At 62.7% G+C, this 17,269-nt stretch overlaps 2 protein-coding genes across 8 annotated transcripts in view; one reads left to right on the forward strand and one right to left on the reverse strand.

Annotated features, from left to right (window-relative positions):
• Nucleotides 1-1,551: 1,551 nt before the first annotated feature.
• LOC102005424 (trafficking protein particle complex subunit 6A) lies at nt 1,552-16,175 on the reverse strand. Of its 7 annotated transcripts, none has more exons than XM_005412499.2 (9): nt 15,745-16,175; nt 12,417-12,484; nt 12,185-12,302; nt 10,743-10,778; nt 10,018-10,067; nt 8,149-8,267; nt 6,775-7,215; nt 4,712-4,843; nt 1,552-3,535 (listed from the first exon to the last, which is right to left on the reverse strand). In XM_005412499.2, the coding sequence occupies exons 1-9, from the start codon at nt 15,874-15,876 to the stop codon at nt 1,749-1,751; spliced, it is 2,883 nt and encodes a 960-aa protein (XP_005412556.2). In that variant the 5' UTR covers nt 15,877-16,175; the 3' UTR covers nt 1,552-1,748. The 7 variants fall into 7 exon arrangements, with proteins under 7 accessions (XP_005412556.2, XP_013364214.1, XP_013364215.1 ...); XM_013508760.1 differs by lacking the exon at nt 10,743-10,778 and adding an exon at nt 11,733-11,816; XM_013508761.1 differs by lacking the exons at nt 10,743-10,778; nt 15,745-16,175 and adding exons at nt 11,733-11,816; nt 15,499-15,737.
• Nucleotides 16,176-16,230: 55 nt separating this feature from the next.
• The window catches only part of Bloc1s3 (biogenesis of lysosomal organelles complex-1, subunit 3), a gene marked incomplete in the record, with an annotated part of 2,403 nt that continues 1,364 nt past the window's right edge, over nt 16,231-17,269 (forward strand). Inside the window, 2 exon segments of the mRNA XM_013508764.1 lie at nt 16,231-16,580; nt 16,960-17,269. Of these exon segments, the coding sequence (XP_013364218.1) occupies nt 16,969-17,269 (301 nt within the window).

The raw sequence follows: 17,269 nt of genomic DNA on the forward strand, positions 1-17,269 counted from the left end.
TGGGCATGTACCCTGTATCTGGCACCCCACACTGTCCCTGCCGCCCTGGGAAGGCACAGTCACTTGCAGCACCTGTTCCACGGGTGGCAGCCCCTTGGCCTCGCCTTTGTAAGTTCCCACAGAAGCTCCACACCGTCTAGGGGAGCATGGGTCCTGGTGGCAGGGCCATCTCAGCCACAGGATCCCCTGACGTCCCATTACGGTTTAGTTTACAGGGCCAGGGATGTAGCTCAGCAGCCTAAGCACCTGCCTGGCAAGCACAAGGTCCTGAGTTCGATTCCTGGCCCCCTCCCTCAAAAAAAAAAAAAAAAGTTTAGTTTACAAAGTCTTCCGAACCCTAGTTTTGGCAGATCCTTGGCCAGAGTCTTATAACAAAATGGGCAACAGACTGGCCACTGCAGGGGGCCATCTTAACAGCAACTGCAGGTCCTGGGCAGTTACAGCCTGGGTCCTGTGCCCCAAGTCCCACCAGACTCAGCCATCAGAAACGAGCCCACCTCAAACTGGCCTGAGCAAGGCAAAAGGGGACGGCCATGTGCCAGCCCCAGTGTGTTCACAGCCACAAGACAGATGGAGTCACAAGGCCCATGTCCTGTGGGCTTTGTCCTTGGGCTCCCTAGGTTGGAGGCCTCTTCCCCCAGGAGGCCCACACTCATCCCAGCAGCTTGGCTACTCGTGGCTGAGATCACGCCTCTGTCCCAGAAAGTCATTGGGGACCTGACCTGGGTCACCTGCACACCAACCACTGTGGTCTGAAGAGCAGGCCAGGCCTGGGATGGAAGGCAAGGGGGGCCAGCATTCCCATATTGAGGCCCTGGTTGGCCTGAGGGAGGCGCCTTCACCGAGCTCTCTGGTCTCTGGTCTGGGGCCTGTCGTAGACGTCACGCCTTTGGCTTCTGGTCTCTGCTGCTTCCTGACACTGGGCCAAGAACCCCATGGGCCTGTGTGTGTGGGCCTGTGCCAGATAAAGGCTTAGGAACTTAGGTGTGAGGCCAGTCCCACTGCTGGAAGGGGCAGGCAGTGAGCAAGCTGGCAGTGCCCAGCCCAGCCATAATGAAAGCCCAGTCGCTGGCTCAGCAGTTGGAATGTCCCAATCGCTAGTCCTCAATAGGGGCCGATCAGGTGACTTCAGTGTCAGTGACCAGCCTATGGCCACTGAGTGGCCCTCCTGTGACCCCATAGGATATTCCTGGACAGTTACTCCCCTTGGGGTGATAGTGCCACCACGCAGCTGGCTAAAGGTGAAGCGAGCTCTTGAGGTCAATGGGCGCAGCACCTTGGAAATGCCGCAGAAGACAGGCTAGAGCTCAGGGACAAGGACCCAGATTCCCTGAGGCCTGGGCCCTCCTGGTTGCCTGAGTCAACCTGGTACATCCGCCTTTGGTCTCCTCTGCCCCGCCCACCGCCCCCGCAGCCCTCCTGCCACCTGGATGCCAGCTCTGGTTGCCAGCACACAGCTCAGAGGCCTGGCTCCTTTTGGAGGAAGTGGGCAGGGCAGGGCAGGCCTGGTCCCCAGTCCTCAGGGAGCCAGGACATAAACATCCACTGGAGGGCTTTGCACATCATTTATTGCACTTGAGCCCCGATTTCCTCACTGCATCTTCCCTCCCCGCCGGGAGGCACTGGCACTGACAGCCAGAGTGACCTGGGGGATGTGGCCCCCGCACCCTCACTGGGACAGTGGACGGCTTGCTGCCCTGGGCTCATCCATTCAGGGCCCATCCGGCTGCGCCCTGAGAGAGAGGCGCTCAGGCTGCCGGCCTCGGCTTGCCCCCGTGGGCCCAGTCCAGGGGATGGTGGGTTTCACTGGTGCGCAGTGCCACATGGCCTCTCGGGGACGCCCCTGCGGTGTTAGTGGCTCCATGGGCAGCAGAAAGCGCGTCTCGGGCCGGGGACTTGGGTGGGCTGGGCGGCTTGAGAGCACTGACCGCCCGGATGAGCCCCATGCGCCGGCGGATGGAGTGGTCCAGGTTGACCGTGCAGCGCAGCAGGCACTGTGCCTCGGCCACAGTGAAGGGGAAGTCGGACCCCAGGAAGCGTTCAAAGAGCTCGGGGTCGCCGTCCAGGTCCAGCACGTTCTGCAGTGCCTTGGTCATGCCGTGTAGCTCGCGGCTGTTGTCGCAGAAAACGTCCCAGAGGCGCACGTGGGCCTCGGGCTCGCCCCCCACCTGCTGCCTGTCCTCCAGGCACTGCAGCACCCAGCTGAGGCGGCAGGGCCACTGGTTGGCGAGCACGACCCACGCCACAGCCTGGCGCGGCGTGGGGCGCACGAAGTCGGTCTGCTGCTGTTGCTGCAGCAGGCGCATGGTGATGGGCACGGTGTTGACAATGCGCCGCATGGACACCACGTTATCGGGCACAAACTCGTACAGGCAGTCGTGCTCGTCGTGTAGGCAGAAGAGCGCCTCCTGGATGCGACGCGACGCCTCGGCGTCGATGCGGCCCTGCGCGCGCTCCGCCTCCGCCTGCGTCTCCACCGCCAGCAGCTGCACACCCTCGCCGGCCTGGCACTCGGCCTGCCGCAGCTTGCGCGTGATCTCGCGGAACAGCAGGTCGTCGCGGCTCTGCACGGCGTCGTGCAGGAACTGCAGCTTGGTGCGACGGCCCATGATGGGCACGGAGAAGGGCAGCGTGACGGTGCGGTTGAGGAAGAGGTAGCCGTTGTCCGCCGTTCCCTTCATGTTGCCGGCGCTCTCGAGGCAGGCAGCCAGGATGCTGGGGTCCACGACCAGGATGAAGATGAAGGGCGCGTGGCTGTCGGACAGTAGCGTGTTGATGGCGTTGAGCACGCCCACCACGCGCTCCGGGTAGCACGTGTCCAGCCCGGTGACCTCGAGCACCACGCGCAGCCGGCGCCGCTGGTAGATCTCCAGGAAGCACAGGAAGTCTGTGAGCAGCTCCACCTCCTTCTTCACCTCGCACATGAAGCCCAGCTGGCTGCCGAACTTCTCACGCGTCACCAGCCGCTCGATCTTCTTGCGCTGGCTCACGAACAGGTGCTTGCCCACCGAGTACACGGCCATGAGCAGCCCCGAGCCGGACAGGGTGGTGGCCGCGCCGCCGAATATCTTGAGCAAGCTGCCGCCGGGGGCCGTGTGGTTGAGGCCGCCGAGGGACAGGTAGAGCAGACCCACGCCCAGGGCCAGCGCCGCCAGCAGCGCCAGCAGCGCCAGGCATACGCGGAGCCGGCAATGCCACTCACGCTGGCAGAAGCCCGGCGACGTGGCCGGCTTGTTGCCCAAAACGGAGTACACGCTGAAGGGCAGTGCGCCATAGTGGTGCCGGATGCCCTCGCATAGCGTGGTCACCAGCCCGGCCCACAGCTTGTCCGTGCCCGCATACTGCCAGGCGCTGAAGCGGATGAAGAGGAACTGCACGTTCTTGCGCCGCAGGTGCACCTCGGTGATGATGGGCTGCAGGAACACCAGGTACCACAGCAGCTGCGGGTAGCCCCAGCCACGCACCTGCCGCGGCCGCCACTGCACGCGCTGCAGCTCCTCCAGCTCGCGCTGCGTCGCCTCCTGCTGCATGAGCACTGCGGGGAGAGAGGGCCCGTGAGTGGCTGCGGTGGGGGCGTGGCCAAAAACGGAGCAAGTCTGTGAGTGGGCAACTCTGGAGAGAGTCAGGCCGTGGACCAGAGGCCTGGGGGCTGCACTGGGCTTCAGATCAGCCCCGGACAGCCGTACAGAGCGCGGTGCATGTGCAGAAAGCGAGGGAGGAGAGGCCTGCACCAGAAGCCCTGTGAGGGCCAGACTGGGGGGTCAAGGCAGAAGCAGCTCCTTAGAGGAGAGAGGAGAGGAGGCAGGGGCCAGAAGAGCCAGGACAGGGGAAGGGGGGTGGTGCTGCCTGGGCTGGACACTGACCGGGCCTGAAAAGGCTCTAAGGAAGGGGACCCAAGGGAGCCGAAGGAATGAATGAATGAGAGACGCTGGGTCCCAGCCCTGGCCTCACTTTCCTGGTTCACTGCTCCTGTGGCACAGAGCTCATGGTGCTGCCGCCTCCAGGGAGCCCTCCTTGATCTCAGGCCAGGCCAGGCGCCCTCAGCCCTTCCCACTCTGGTCAGAGGACAGCGCCCTGCTTATCTGGGTCACCGTGTCCCCTGGTCCCTGAGGAGGTGGTGTGGCAGGAAGTAGGGGCAGGAACTCCAAGGCACCCTTTCCCCCTGGGACCAGTTCCACTCTCCTAACCCCACAGGGGCAGGAGGAGGGTCCCTGAGTAGATGCCCCCAAAAAGCTAGCTCGGGCATGCAGAGGGATCACAGCCCCTCCTGGGTCTGAGCCAGGCCACACCCCCACACTGGGTACTGCCCACGTCTACAGGGCAGCCTGGGAGCGCCAGGCAGCAGCCTGCAGCTTGGGAGAGGAGCTCGGCTCCTGAGCAACAGAGGCTCCTGAGCAACAGAGGACCAGTCTCAATTTTAGGAGGGGAGAGGGAGGGGATGAGGCTTGGATGTGACCATGGGAAGGAACTGGTCACTACTGCATTATGGATGGGGCTGGCTGGCCTCTGTGGAGTGTTTCTTTTTTTGTTTTTGGAGACAGGGTCTTGCTATGCAGTTCAGGCTGGCCTTGAAGATGTCCTCGCCCCGAGGACCTCATGGAGATGCTCCTGCCTCAGCCCCATGAGAGCTGGGCTAACAGGCATGCATCACCATGCCTGGCCATGGAGCATTTCTTGTCCCCCCCTGCCCCCAGCCCCCACAGATCCTCACTGGTGATCTTGTCCAGCATCATGTGCAGTCGGCAGCCGAAGGGGGCATAGAAACCCACGGTCACAGGGACGGGCACGTGGCAGAGAGTCTTGGCCAGACAGCTGCAGTAGACGTCATCCTCTGTCAGGATGTCTGGTATTGGGGTGGGGAAACTGAGTCAGTGAGGCTGGCCAGGCACCACCCTCCCCGCTCCCCTTCAAGCCCCGCCTTCGGCCCCTCCTTGCCCCAGCATCCTCCCGGAGGTGACTCAGGTCAAAGCTGGAGATGGAGGGAGGTCTCATGGCCGCCAGAGCCTCCACTCCCAGGGCCACATGTGCCCTTTTAGAGGGTCTGGTCTGGCCCGCAGGACCTGCGGTAGTCTGGCTGTCCTGGCCCAGATCATGCTTGCCCGGTCACTAGCCTGTGGCTCCCTTGGGAGCAAAGCTTGGGGACCTTTCTCAGGACTGGAATGGGGACAGTGCTCTCCATCCGCACAAGTTCCCAGTTTGCATCAGCTCCCACCCACTTGCACACCTGGCACCAGGGTGGGTTCGCCCCGAGGACCACAGGCTCCTCTCCACCTCCCATCCCCGCTGCAAGTGACCTCTCTCCCCAGCCGCCACCCCATCCTCGCAAGTCGCTAACTCCCCCGCGCCCAGACTGTGCTTCCAGCCCTGGCCCAGCCCCTTCCTCTGCAGGGCCCAGGAGGTGACACCTCCAGTAGGCTTAGTCCCTTCCTCTGAAGACACCAGGTGGCGTGGATGCCAAGGGCATGGCTGGGCCCTTGGGAAAGGGCAATGCCATTGCCATCTAGGGTACAGACTGCCAGCCCTGCGTGGCTCTGCAAACAAGCACAGGTGTCCACTCTGCAGAGGGCTCCCTGTCCCGTGCCTAACTTCCTGGACCTGGAATGTGGGTGCCAAGAAGTGGCATTCAGTCATGGCGGCCGGGCTTGCCTCTGGTACGTGGTGGCGCCACACACCCACTTTTGGAGAAACCTGGGAGGCTGGACTCCAGGAATTGGGCCGGGGCTGGTGGCAGAGCCAGGAGGCAGACTCAGGACAAGGTCAGCCAAGGTGATAGAGGCCAGGCCAGACCCACTCCCGGTTCTGCCTGATCCATGGGTGGTGTCACCTCACACACCCGCTCTTCCTGTGTGTGAAAAGGGCATCCTGGCCCCAAGGCTCTGATGACAAGGCTGTGCCCAACCCAGACCTCAAAAGAGCTGCATGTCCCTATGTCTACTGTCACTACCCTGGTCAGGCCACCAGCACCTCGAACCCTTCCTGCTGTGGCCCGCACTCCAGTGGCTCCTGACATGGCTTCCGTCCTTCCAGAGCCTCCTGTGGCCCTGGCCTCATTTGGAAGTCCTGGTCCCCTTCCTGGTGGCCCCGGGAAGAGCTGCCGAGGGCCTCTGCCTCACTGGCCCTGCTGCACAGGGTGTGTTCAGAGGTCACCACTGGGAGGCCCCATGGTGCTATTGCACCCCAAACCCTACACCCCCTCCCTGCTTTATTTTCCCCAGTGTGGTTGTCATCTAGTGACACTTTTAATCTCCCCCTGTTCATCCTGTTTCCCGTCTCTGTCCCTCATCCTACAGAACATGACAGACCTGTGCCCTGCTCCACACTGTGCCCAAGACAGTCCCTGGCAGGCTGCAGTGGTCAGGACCGCATCACCGGCCACCTGTACTCGTGAGGGCGGTGCCCTCCAACTGGGCACCCTGCCCTGGCCCCTCCCTACCTCTCTCAGCAGCTCCGCATGAGGCCTGTCTACCCCACACCAGGCTGCCCCATGTCCTCGTCACCCTCTGCCCAGCCAGGGTGGGGGGACGGGGAAGAGAAAGCAGAGCCAGGGTCCCAGGAGGTGGAGAGGGAGGCCCTTGCTGCCCAGCACAGGCCTGGCCTAGAAGCCATTGACCCCGACAGGTGGACAGGGCAGGCAGAGGCAGCACCTGGGACCCAGGGGCGGGGAACAGAGTGAGGGATGGGAGGGGGCCCGGAGGTGCCAGCCAGGGAGCAAGAAGCCCAGGCGGAAGCAAGGCAGGAGCCAGGCAGAGCCCCCGAGAAGGCCTGGCTGAGCACCGGAGCCGTAGGTGAAGGAGCCGCAGGCTGCCGGGGCCGGCAGGGGCCGGGCACTGGTGGGCTCGCTGGGCTCCAGGAGGGTGCGGGCTGCGGAGCGCAGGGCGGGGCCGCTGCTGGTCGTGGCAGGTGCTGTGGCGGGTGAGGTGGAGGGCATGGGGGGTGGCTGGGGGGCGCTGGCTGGTCCTGTGGGGGCAGCGGCAGTTGGGGGCGGCCCCCTCTGGGCCCTGTGAACCAGGCTGAGCCGCTGCCGCACGGGGCTGGGAGGCGGAGGCTGGGGCTGCCGCTGCTTCTGCTGCTGTAGGACGGGGACCTTGGGGCCCCGGTGCCAGCCACAGCCCCGGTGGCTGTAGTAGGCCTGCTGCCAGTGTGACTGGGGGGAAGGCCGACCCAGCCCATGGGCTCGAGGGGCCGCTGGGTCCTGGCGCCGCTGGTGACAGCATCCTGGAAGGAAGGAAGTAGGGGTGACTGGGCCTGGGTCCCCAACCCTGGGTGTCAGTACACACCAGGAGAGTCCGGCTGGATCATTTGTGGGAGTGCCAGTGGCCCTGAAAAGCCAGGGGGGACACAGGGCGGGTCTCCACGGGTGGGAGGGGTTCTGAGCATAATTCCCAGGAAGTGATCTGGCTGATCCAGAGCAGCCAGAGTGACAGGTGGGGACAAGGTTCAAGGAGGGAGGGGCGGGCTTGTCCCAGGGCTCAGGAAGGTGCTGACCCAGGAGACCCAGTGGGCCCTAGTGGGAGGTAGCTGCCCCTGTCTCACTGAGACACTAGATGAGGGCTCCCCTCCTCTCCTACACCGCTTCCCCAAGTGGAGGGCCGTCCCCCGAAGGTGCTGGATGGCTGACGCATCCCCAGAGTGGCCTTCTTCCTGCCTTTGACCCAGGCGCTGTGCCCACCTCCTGGGCCTCGCCACACCAAAGGCTCTATAGGCCGGGCTACCAGCCGGTAGTGGGGACAAACTCCTGTAGTCCAAGCACGGGGAGGCTGAGGCAGGAGGATCACTTGAGCTCAGGAGTTTGAGGCCAGCCTGAGCAACCTTGTCAGGCTCCATCTCAAACACAAAACAAAAGAACAAGGTGGTTGTGGTGGTACATGCCTGTTATCCCAGCCCTCTGGGAGGCTGAAGCAGGAAGGTCAAAAGTTCAAGCCCAGCCTGGGGAATTTAGTGACTTAATGAGACCCTGTCTCAAAGTAAAAAATAAAAAGGACTGGGTGTAACCCCCAGCACTAATCCATCAACCAGCCAACCAAAAACAAACAAAAATAAAATCACCCCCAAACAGCAAAAGCCTCCTCAGAGGGTGCTGGCAGCATCCACTCAGCGCTGCTCCCCGCTTCCTCTCTCCTGCCATGACCCCACACCCCCAACCCTTACCTTTTTTGTGCCCTAACTCTGGATCTGGGCAGCAGGCATCGGAGGGGGTCCGGGCTCTCTTGGTGTGGTGCGTGCTGTAGTGCTTCTGCATGGCGGGCCGCAACCTCGGGGGCCAGCTCCTGGGCGAGGGACACAGCGAGCGCAGTGAGGCGGATGAGAGCTGAGCTCAGGGTCCCTGCTCTGCCCCAGGATGGCCCTGGTTGGGTCCCCGGGCATGGGGTAGAGGCCCAAGTGAGAGAGGTGGGCACAGCCGCACAGGAGGCTGGAGAGGGGCTGGCCGTGGGGAAGACCCTGGACTGGAGGGAGGTGAGGACGCCGGGGAGGTGCAGGGGCCCAGTAACACTGGGGGATAGGCTGGGGCTGCGGGGGGCTGATGCGGTTGGGCTGGGAGGCTGCCGGGACCCCAGGGTGGAGGAGAGCACGGAGCCAGGTAGAGCGCGGGGCTGAAGCGGGAAGCGGGACGGGCGGGGGCAGCGGTGAGACTGTGGTGGTCATTCGGGGAGCGGCTCCCGAGCGCAGCGTGGCAGGGTACATGGGCTCCGGAGGGCAGAGGCGGGAAGGATGCTTCCGGCGGGGACGCTGCGGGGGTGGCGGGGCCCGGGGTGGTGAGGGTTGGAGGCCACATGTTAGGGGGCCCTGCCTGCCGCCCCCCCAGCCCTGGTCCCCATACTTACCTGGCGGCGGCCTCGCGGCCCCAGCTCCCTGCCCGTGGCCGAGCTGCCCAGCCAGCCCCGCAACAGGACTGTCTGCCGCACAGGCCCAACTGGTGCCCGAGCGCCGCCCGCCTGACCGGTTTGCCCACCTGTCCCCGCCCCTCCCGGCAGCAGCCTCTCTGCGCTCTCTAGGACTTGGCACCCTAGTGCCACAGTGCATCCCAGCAGAGGGATGGGGACGGCACCCACACAGCCCTGGGCACTCCTGGCGGGGGCAGTGGGCAGGGGCTGCGAGGACAAGTCTCAGGGAGAACACACGGCCAGTTCCTCCCGGCCCAGCTGTGTGACCGTGGGCAAGTGACTTCACCGCTCTGGGCCTTGGCTTCCTCATTGCTGAGTGGGCCCGGCCGGCACCTTCTTCTCAAGGTTATCAGGAGGCATCGCCGAGCCCACGTCCCGGCCCTTAGCGCCGGCGGGTGCTGACAGGTGCCGGCCGGCTGACCCACTTACGAGCCGCTGCTCCAGATGCCTGGCACGGACTCGGCAGCTCTGTGCTTCCTCACCATCTGAGGGGCTGCTGTGATACCCTCTTCACAGATGAGGAAACCGAGGCCCAGAGCCGGTAGCCACTTATGTGACACCAGCCCAAGGCAGAGCGGGGACTTGAGGACAGGTGGCCCCTGAGTCCCCAGGCTCAGCTTCCTGCCTGCTGGTCAGAGCTCCCACCTCACCAAGGTGGTACTGGGCAAGGGTCTGGTACTTTGAGGGTCCCTCTGCTTCCTAGAGCCATCTCCCTGTGGCGCTGGTACACAGGGCGCAGGCCTTCCCCAGGGCTGCGTGATCTGATGGTGACGGAGGAGCTGCCAGGGGTGCTGTCTCCTCCCGCTGGGGCTCTGCCCAGGCAGCCGCACTGCCCCGGCTCCTTCCTCCTCCAGCCGGTTCTGTTTCCTCTCTGCCTCCTCCTTCCTCCCCTGCCCCTGAACGTGCCGGCCCATCCCCACCGGGATGCAGGGGAAGTGTGTATCGTGGGGGGCACTGCAGCTGAACCTCGGGGCGGGATGGGGCTCCCAGGGCTGGCCTGGAAGGGTGAGGTGGTCGGTGGGGTCAGCAGAGGTGGGTGGCTGCTGGAGGCTGAGGGGCACAGCTGTGGGGGCTGAGCCAGGAGGCCCAGGGGTCTCACCCCAGCCCGTTTATGGCTGTGAGGCTGGGTTCTTACCTGTAGGAGGTGACCCAGGCACGAGTCCAGGTGTGTGATGGCCCCAGAGGCTGCAAACGCAAACAGGACGAGGTGGCAGGGTGAACACAGACGCTGGCACTGCTCAGGGACTGACCAGGCCATGGCCATGGGTCTGACTTGTGTCTGAGAGGCTGCTGGCGCGGGATGTTGAGTACCTGATAGGGGCAGAGCATGAGGGTGTCCGGGCTCCCCAGGGAGAGGCTGCGCTCGTGCACCCTGCCGGGCAGAGGGCAGCCCCAGACTTGCTGACTGGCAGAGATGCCGAGGCAGCGGCGGTGGGGGGGGTACCTGGGGGAGGTGATGAGTTCCTGGCCCCAGGCTACCAGCTGGGGACCAGGAGCACAGAAAGTGGGGGACTGTGGGTGCAGAGGGTGCTCTGTCCCCCAATGGAACACAGGACAGTCATTAGAGACACTCCTTCACTTTGAACCATCCAAAAAATCTTTATTGAGTGCCTGTTGCCTGGAGTGGCACGACCCACATTCCTCCATTCCAGCCCCCACTGTGGGACCACCTCCCATGTCCCCTACCTCCCTGGGATACCCCTTCTTGGGCAGGGGCAACCCCAGAGCTCAGGATCCCCGGCGGTGCCAGTCCCAAGACCATCCACCCCTGGGGTCCTGGGCAAGGTGACAGCCGTCTCTTGTAGGGGGAGGGCTAGGCCTCGGGCCCTCAGGGTTTCCGGATCACCACCTGGAACTTACCTGGAAGGAAAGGGCTGCCTTTAGTGTGGCTGGGAGCTGTGGGGAGGCAGAAAGCACCCAGCAGCTCAGCATCCATCCCAGCCCTGCGCCACAGCCTGGGTGGCCTGGGGCGGTGCTCCTTCTGCTCAGTGAGTAGGCCGAAGGGGGTAATGCTCCCGCCCAGCAGGCTGCACCCCAGCATTATGTGGGTGCTGGGGACACGGAATTCAGGCATGTAGGAAGCCGGGGAGGGGCCCTGCATGGACTTCCATGGCATGCATTGCTCAGGCCCTGCCCACAGGTGCCCCCAACCCCCCAGGAAACTGGCAGAGGGTGATGTTAGCCAGCCCCCTACAGACAGCCGTAGGCCGTGGGGCTGCGCACTGGAGGGACAGGGCTTTAGCTCATGGCTGGGCTCTGCGGCCTGGAAGCCCCCACCCAGGGAGTCAGGAAGACCCACGGGCGGGCTGTGTGTGCCCACCCATCTCTCTCGCCCCCCAGTACGGGAACTGTCTAGGAGGGTGTCCGAATGTCCTGCTGGTTCTGTCCACGATGCCAGATGGTCTCTCTTCAGGCAGTGTGGCCACCCAGGGAGCACAGGGGCTGCCCCAGGCACGGACTGGCCTGGTGACTGAGGGCTCAGGGCCTCAAGTTCCACGTGTCAGATGGGGCTCTGTGGCCTGGGCTGACCTTCCAGCACCCACATCGAGCAGGGCTGGAAGAGTGTGGAGCCCTCCCCGCCAAAGGGGCACAGACACCGCTGCCAAGACTCACAGGCAGGCAGGGCTGTCACGGAGGCGGTGACCAAGCTCTGGAAGCCCAGGGTACCGAGGGCGCCGCACAGAAGGCCGCAGGTGAAGGCCAGGAACTGGGGCAGGGGACACAGACCACTGTGGCAGAGGCGAAGCCAGCACCAGGTCCCAGGCCTTGGGACACCCCCGGGTCTGGGAAGAGGTCTCACTTGGGGTCGGGGGGCGGTGGGGTTGGAGGGTGAGGCCCCAGCCCCTGTACCTTGGGTGCTTCCTCCACATACTGCCGGCCCGAGGCCATGGGGACGAGGAGGGGGAAGCTGTTGTCCTGCAGGACGTAGGTCCCCTGGGAGGAGAGGGGCCGTGCGGGCTGGGACCCTTCCCTTGTCACCCGCGTCAGGAGCCCCTTGTTCTGAGCTCTGCCCGCCCCTCAGGCCTCACCTCCCAGGGTTGCTGGGCAGCTGGCGCCCTGGCCCCTGACCCAGCTGGGGGCTGAGCTGGCGTGGGCAGTCGATGGCAGCCTGCGCCAGCATGAGGCAAGCAGTGACTTGCCAGGTCGGGTACTGTCAGGCTCCCGCCACTCTGCATACAGCCTGATGCCCCACTGCAGCCCTGCCTCCCTCCCGCGCTCCACCCTGGCTGCCCTGGCTTTGAGCTCTGCCCTGCACCTGGAGGCCTAGGGCGCTGGGGCGGGCGGGCGCCCGGCACACCCACCTGGTGATTGGTACGGAGGCTATCCATCTGCTTGTGGAACACGGCCACCCACAGGTCCTTGCACAGGAACTTGAGGACCTCCAGCTCCTCCCTAAAGCCCAGGGTCTCCTGGGGCAGCCTGGAGGGCCAGGCCGGAGCCCCAGGTGAGGAACTGGGGCCCAGTCAGAAACCCCCCTCTGGTCCTGCTGACTCTCCAGCCAAAGCAGGGGAGGCAGGGGGTGTCAGCTCTCACCTCTCACCCAGGGCCTGGCCCACACGGAAGCCCATGCTCTCCAGTACGGACAGGCTCGTCTTCTGTCCCTAGAAGGCCAGAGAAGAGAGCCCTCGGTCACCTGTCACCAGGGGCCAGCCAGGGGCCACAGCTTTGAGGGACCTTAAGAGTTGCATGCCAGGCAGTCCCTGGTGAGGTTGGGAGGAGGGGCTTCCACCCAGCCTGGCCTTGAGGGATGAGGGCCTCAGAGGGCTGCCCACCCCCTCCCAGGGTCCCCACAGGCCTTGTTCCAGAGACCACGGGGCTTCCTAGGCTCTCGGGTGGTGTCCACCCCACACAGAGCACTTCACTGGGAGTCCTTAAATGGGGACACTGCGACGACAACTGGTGACTTGCTCAGGCTGGGCCACGAGAAGGGGACTGTGGAGTCACGTGAGACTGTCAGGCCTGACAAAGCCGGCCAAGATCCCTGGGAGGACACGCGGGGCTCAGGGAGCGACACTGCGGTGATATGGGGGGCAGGTGAGGATCCCATGATGGGAGGGGGCCTAGGTACCAGGGAGGCTGGAGAAGGCCTCAGGGAGACCCCGAGCAGAGGGACCACAGGCCAGCTGGGGCTACCAGGAACCCTGGAACAGCCCCAGGCAGAACCCTGTGCACGCAAGCAGGAGGGCAGGTGTGAGGTGGCCGCGGGACCTGGAGGGTGCGCTTCTGTGGGCTCCTCAGGGAGGCCGCAGTCACCAGGCCCTCCTCCCTCAGCCACCGCCTGTGCCCGGGACAGCTGCACCCGAACAGGATTGCTCTGCTTAGACCCAGTCCTGGGAGGAGGCCTGGCCTTCCCAGAAGCAGCCTCTCTCTTCTGTCCCCAGCCACACTCCTCCCCTTGGCCTGGAGGCTTAGGCTTCTGAGTCCCTCCGCTGGGCCCTGATTTTCGGGGCTCAGCCTGCAGCAGGACCTGAGCCAGGCCAGGGGCTTTGCAGGGAGCCTCATGCTGGAGCCACTCCATTTACACAGGGAAATGGGCTCTAAAGGGTCAGAAAACTTCCCAGAGCCCCCCGGGTCACGGGCTGTCACACTGAGCCCAGATGGGTGGGCAGGGTGACACCTTGGGGTGGCAAAGGCTGCGACTCACCCGGGACACTGGAAACCAGGGGCGCTGAGCAAAGGCTGCCATTTCAAAGCAAGGTGTCCCACTCAGCGTGGCCACGGGCAGCTTGGCCTTGCCTGCCTCATGACAATGACAGAGCTTCCTGCTGGGCCACACCGGCCTGCTCCTTTCTCTCCCCTGCCTGTTTTCCTCTGGCTTCCACAGCATACAACTGGCCACACGGGAGGGCAGGGGGAGGTCTGAGGAGGGACGGAACTCCCTCCACGGTCTGCACCGTGACACAGGAGGTCCCGGCCACACAAGTCCCCTCTTGCTGCCCAGCAGCCTGAATGGCTGGGTTTAGGTTCAGGTGTGCCCCACACTTAGCAGGTGGGTGGCAGTGGCTGACGGCCGCCTCACAGTCCCTGTGTACCAGGACAGAACCATAACAAATGCCCCTCCTGGCCTCCTCAGGAGGAAAGGGGTTGGTAAATGAGCCAGAGAAACACAGTGTCACTTTGATTAGCCTGTCAGCCCAAGTGAAAGCCCCTAGCTGATGGGAGATGAAGCCCTCGGCTGGACAGGCAGGTGTCTGAACACCTGGAAGAATGGGGAGCCAAGACAGTCACACCCCTGCCTGGGCCAAAGGCTGATGCCCCCCTCCCCACACACACACGCACGCACGCACGCACGCAGTAGCTTTCTCTTACAGCAGTTACACAATGGGCCACACACTGTACTCACTTCTTTGTAAGACTTGCCCTCATTGTAACATGCACTGCAGGAGAAGGATTTTTGTGTGGTTTTCTGAGCCTACAACAGGGTGGTACCTTGCAGGTCTTAGTAAAAAGTTTGTTGAGTGAATTAATGAACTCAGAAGACACTACCCTAAGAGACAAGGAACACCCACTTTGGGAGCCCTAACCTGGGAAGGGAAACCTGAGCCAATGAAAATGCCTTGCATATAGATAACAACCATGATCACAAGAATTAGGTAAAAAGGTGACCAGAGTGCATTATCCCATTTATAATGCACCTACAGTTTGTGAGGCTCCTCGGCCATTTTTCTTCTTAAGATTTTGTCTGCAGGGCTGGGGATGGAACCCAGGGTCTCATGCATACTAGACAAGTGCTCTAGCCCTGAGCTACAGGACCAGTTCAGTAACAGATTTTTCTAACAAACGCATCCATATTTTATGGGTTATGTGCTAGACATTTAAGTGCTTCAAAGTTTTTTTTGTTTTTTTGGGTTTTTTTCCGGTACCGGGAATTGAACTCATGACCTCGTGCCTGCCAGGCAGGTGCTGTGCTGCTAAGCTAAATCCCCGGCCCCAGTGCTTCAAAGTTTTAACTCATTTATTCTTCATTAGAAGCAACTTGCAAAATGCCAAGCATGCTCCTCCCTCCTATCCCACTTCCTGGAATGCTCTTCCCCTAGTTAGCCAGAGACTTGCTGCTTCCTCTCTTCCCTTCTTCAGAAAGCCTTGCCCTATCATCTACTACCTATCCCTCTTCTTTCCCTGATCTCTTTATAGAGCTGCCCACCGGCTTCGGGCATGTTTTACCCTTCAACTCCTGTACTAAAACATATGCTTCACAGGGATCAGCATTTTTCTTAGAACGATGCCTGGAATACAACAGAAGATCTCTAAGTGTCGAATGAATAAGTGTCCCTCCTACTCTGAGCCTTGGGTACGCTTAAAATGCCACGTGGCAAAGGAGGAAACAGGTATACAGAAATTAAGTGATTAAGCCAAGCGTGGTGACGCTGTAATCCCAGCACTCTGGGAGGCCGAGGGAGGAGGGTCGAGAGTTCGAGGCTCCTCTAGGCAACTTGGTGACTTGGCGAGACTATCTCAAAATAGAAAACAAAAAAGCCTGGGGACGTAGCTCAGTATGAAGGTCCTGCGTTCAATGGTTTGATCTCCAGTAACTCATAAAAATAAACCGATTAGTGAGCGTTGGAGGCGAATCCTCAGTACACGCCCAGTAATAGCAATTATTATAATTACTAACCGCTTATGCTGCTGGCCTTGAACTAGTGCTTTATCCTGAGTCATCTCGCTCAATTTCAGGTATAAGCTGCGAGGGAGGCACTGTCGCGACCCTCACTTCAAAAAGCCAGCGCCCAAAGTCACCCAGCGAGGCAGGGGCGGAGCCAAGGGTTCGAACCCGGCGGCAGTCCGACCCTCCACTCCTGCGGCCTCCATTCGGCCTCTCTGTCGCTGCCCGCGACTTCTCCCCCCGGAGCCCGGCGCTCACCCCCGGGCCTGGGTCGGGGTCCGGAGCCCACAGCTCCGCCACCATCTCGGTGTGCAGCAACTCGAACAGCACCGTATCCGCCATGCACCAGTCTGCTCGCCTAAGGACTGCCCGAGCACTTGCTGCTCTCATTGGTCAGGTTGAGCAAGTTCCGCCTCCGGGGGACGCGAGCCGCTTACCCCGGCTTCCATTGGTGGTCTAGATTGGCCCCGCCTCCTTGGCGCGGGCTCAAGCCACGGGCTTGTGAGCTTGGGAGGCAAGGGGAAGGATCTACTCCGCCTCTCATTGGCCACACGTGATAACATCTTCCGTCCTTATCTCGGTGCCTTCCCAGCTTCCGAATCTTCAAGCATTCTCATTTCCATATCACTAACTATGCGTCATTCTCATTTAAAAAATTTTTTTGAGACAGGGTCTCGCTATGTAGTGCAGGCTGGCCTTGAACTATATGGCCCAGGCTGGCCTGGAACTCACGGCGATCCTCCTGCTTCAGCCTTCCGAGTTCTGGGATTCCAGGCACATGTCATCACCCCTCACATTCTCATTTTTAAAAAACTTCTAGTTGGCTACTACAGATTTTCTTCCAAGCGCAACGCGGAAGCGCAAAGCTTAGCCGCTTCCCCATTGGCCATGCCTCTGTCACGTGATGCTGTTGCGCACGCCCTCAGTGGGTGCAGAGACTTGCTTTTTGATTGGTAGCAAAGCTACACCTCGTGACTTCACCGACGCCTGCTCCATCTGTGCTCCTATTGGTTGAGACTTCAGCCTTCCCACGGCCTCTTTGCTGCACTTCCGCGAGGTGGCGGATCCTCTGCGCTCGGAGCTTCTTTGATCCGGTAAGGCCCTCGGCTCTTGTCTCCCCTGGTGCCCGTTAGTTCACGCTCCCCAGAGTCCCCTGCCCGGGCGTGCCGTCTGTGGCTGGCACTGGTCCCTGCTTGCCGGTGAGTCTGGGCCGGAGACCGATGCCTGGAGGCTGCGGCCTCTGTTGGAAGCGGTCTGGAGGGGAACTCGGTCTGAGACTCAGGGCACTGGTCCGCCAGCCCTCTGCACGCTGACGGGGCGGGGACGCAGGGTCCTCTGTCATCCGCCAGTTTACAGAAGAAGCTGAAGCCCGGACAGTGCGCCCTAAATCGCTCATCGCAGCGGTGGAGCGGCCGCGCCGGCTCTGCCCGGCGCCTTCCTCTCACCCGCCGCTTCGCCGCTCTTGTCTCCCAGCCCCGCGCCATGGCGTCTCAGGGCCGTCGGCGGAGGCTGCCGCGGAGGTCGGGGACCATGGTGTCGGGGGAGGCGGCCGAGACGGACTCGGAGCCCTCTGCGTCCTCGTCGGAGGAGGAGGAGCTGTACCTGGGTCCTTCGGGCCCGACGCGCGGCCGGGCCACAGGCCAGCGGATCGCCGGGGAGGCCGCGGAGACCGACTCGGACCCGGAGCCGGAGCCCAGGGCGGCACCGTCGGACCTGCCTCCGCTCGTGGTGCGGCGAGAGTCGGCCGGGGAGGCCTGGGGCGCGGAGGAGATCCCGGCGCCCG

Source organism: Chinchilla lanigera, unplaced genomic scaffold (genome assembly GCF_000276665.1).
Source record: "Chinchilla lanigera isolate Chin_1 unplaced genomic scaffold, ChiLan1.0 scaffold00154, whole genome shotgun sequence".
Classification (NCBI taxonomy): Eukaryota; Metazoa; Chordata; class Mammalia; order Rodentia; family Chinchillidae; genus Chinchilla; species Chinchilla lanigera.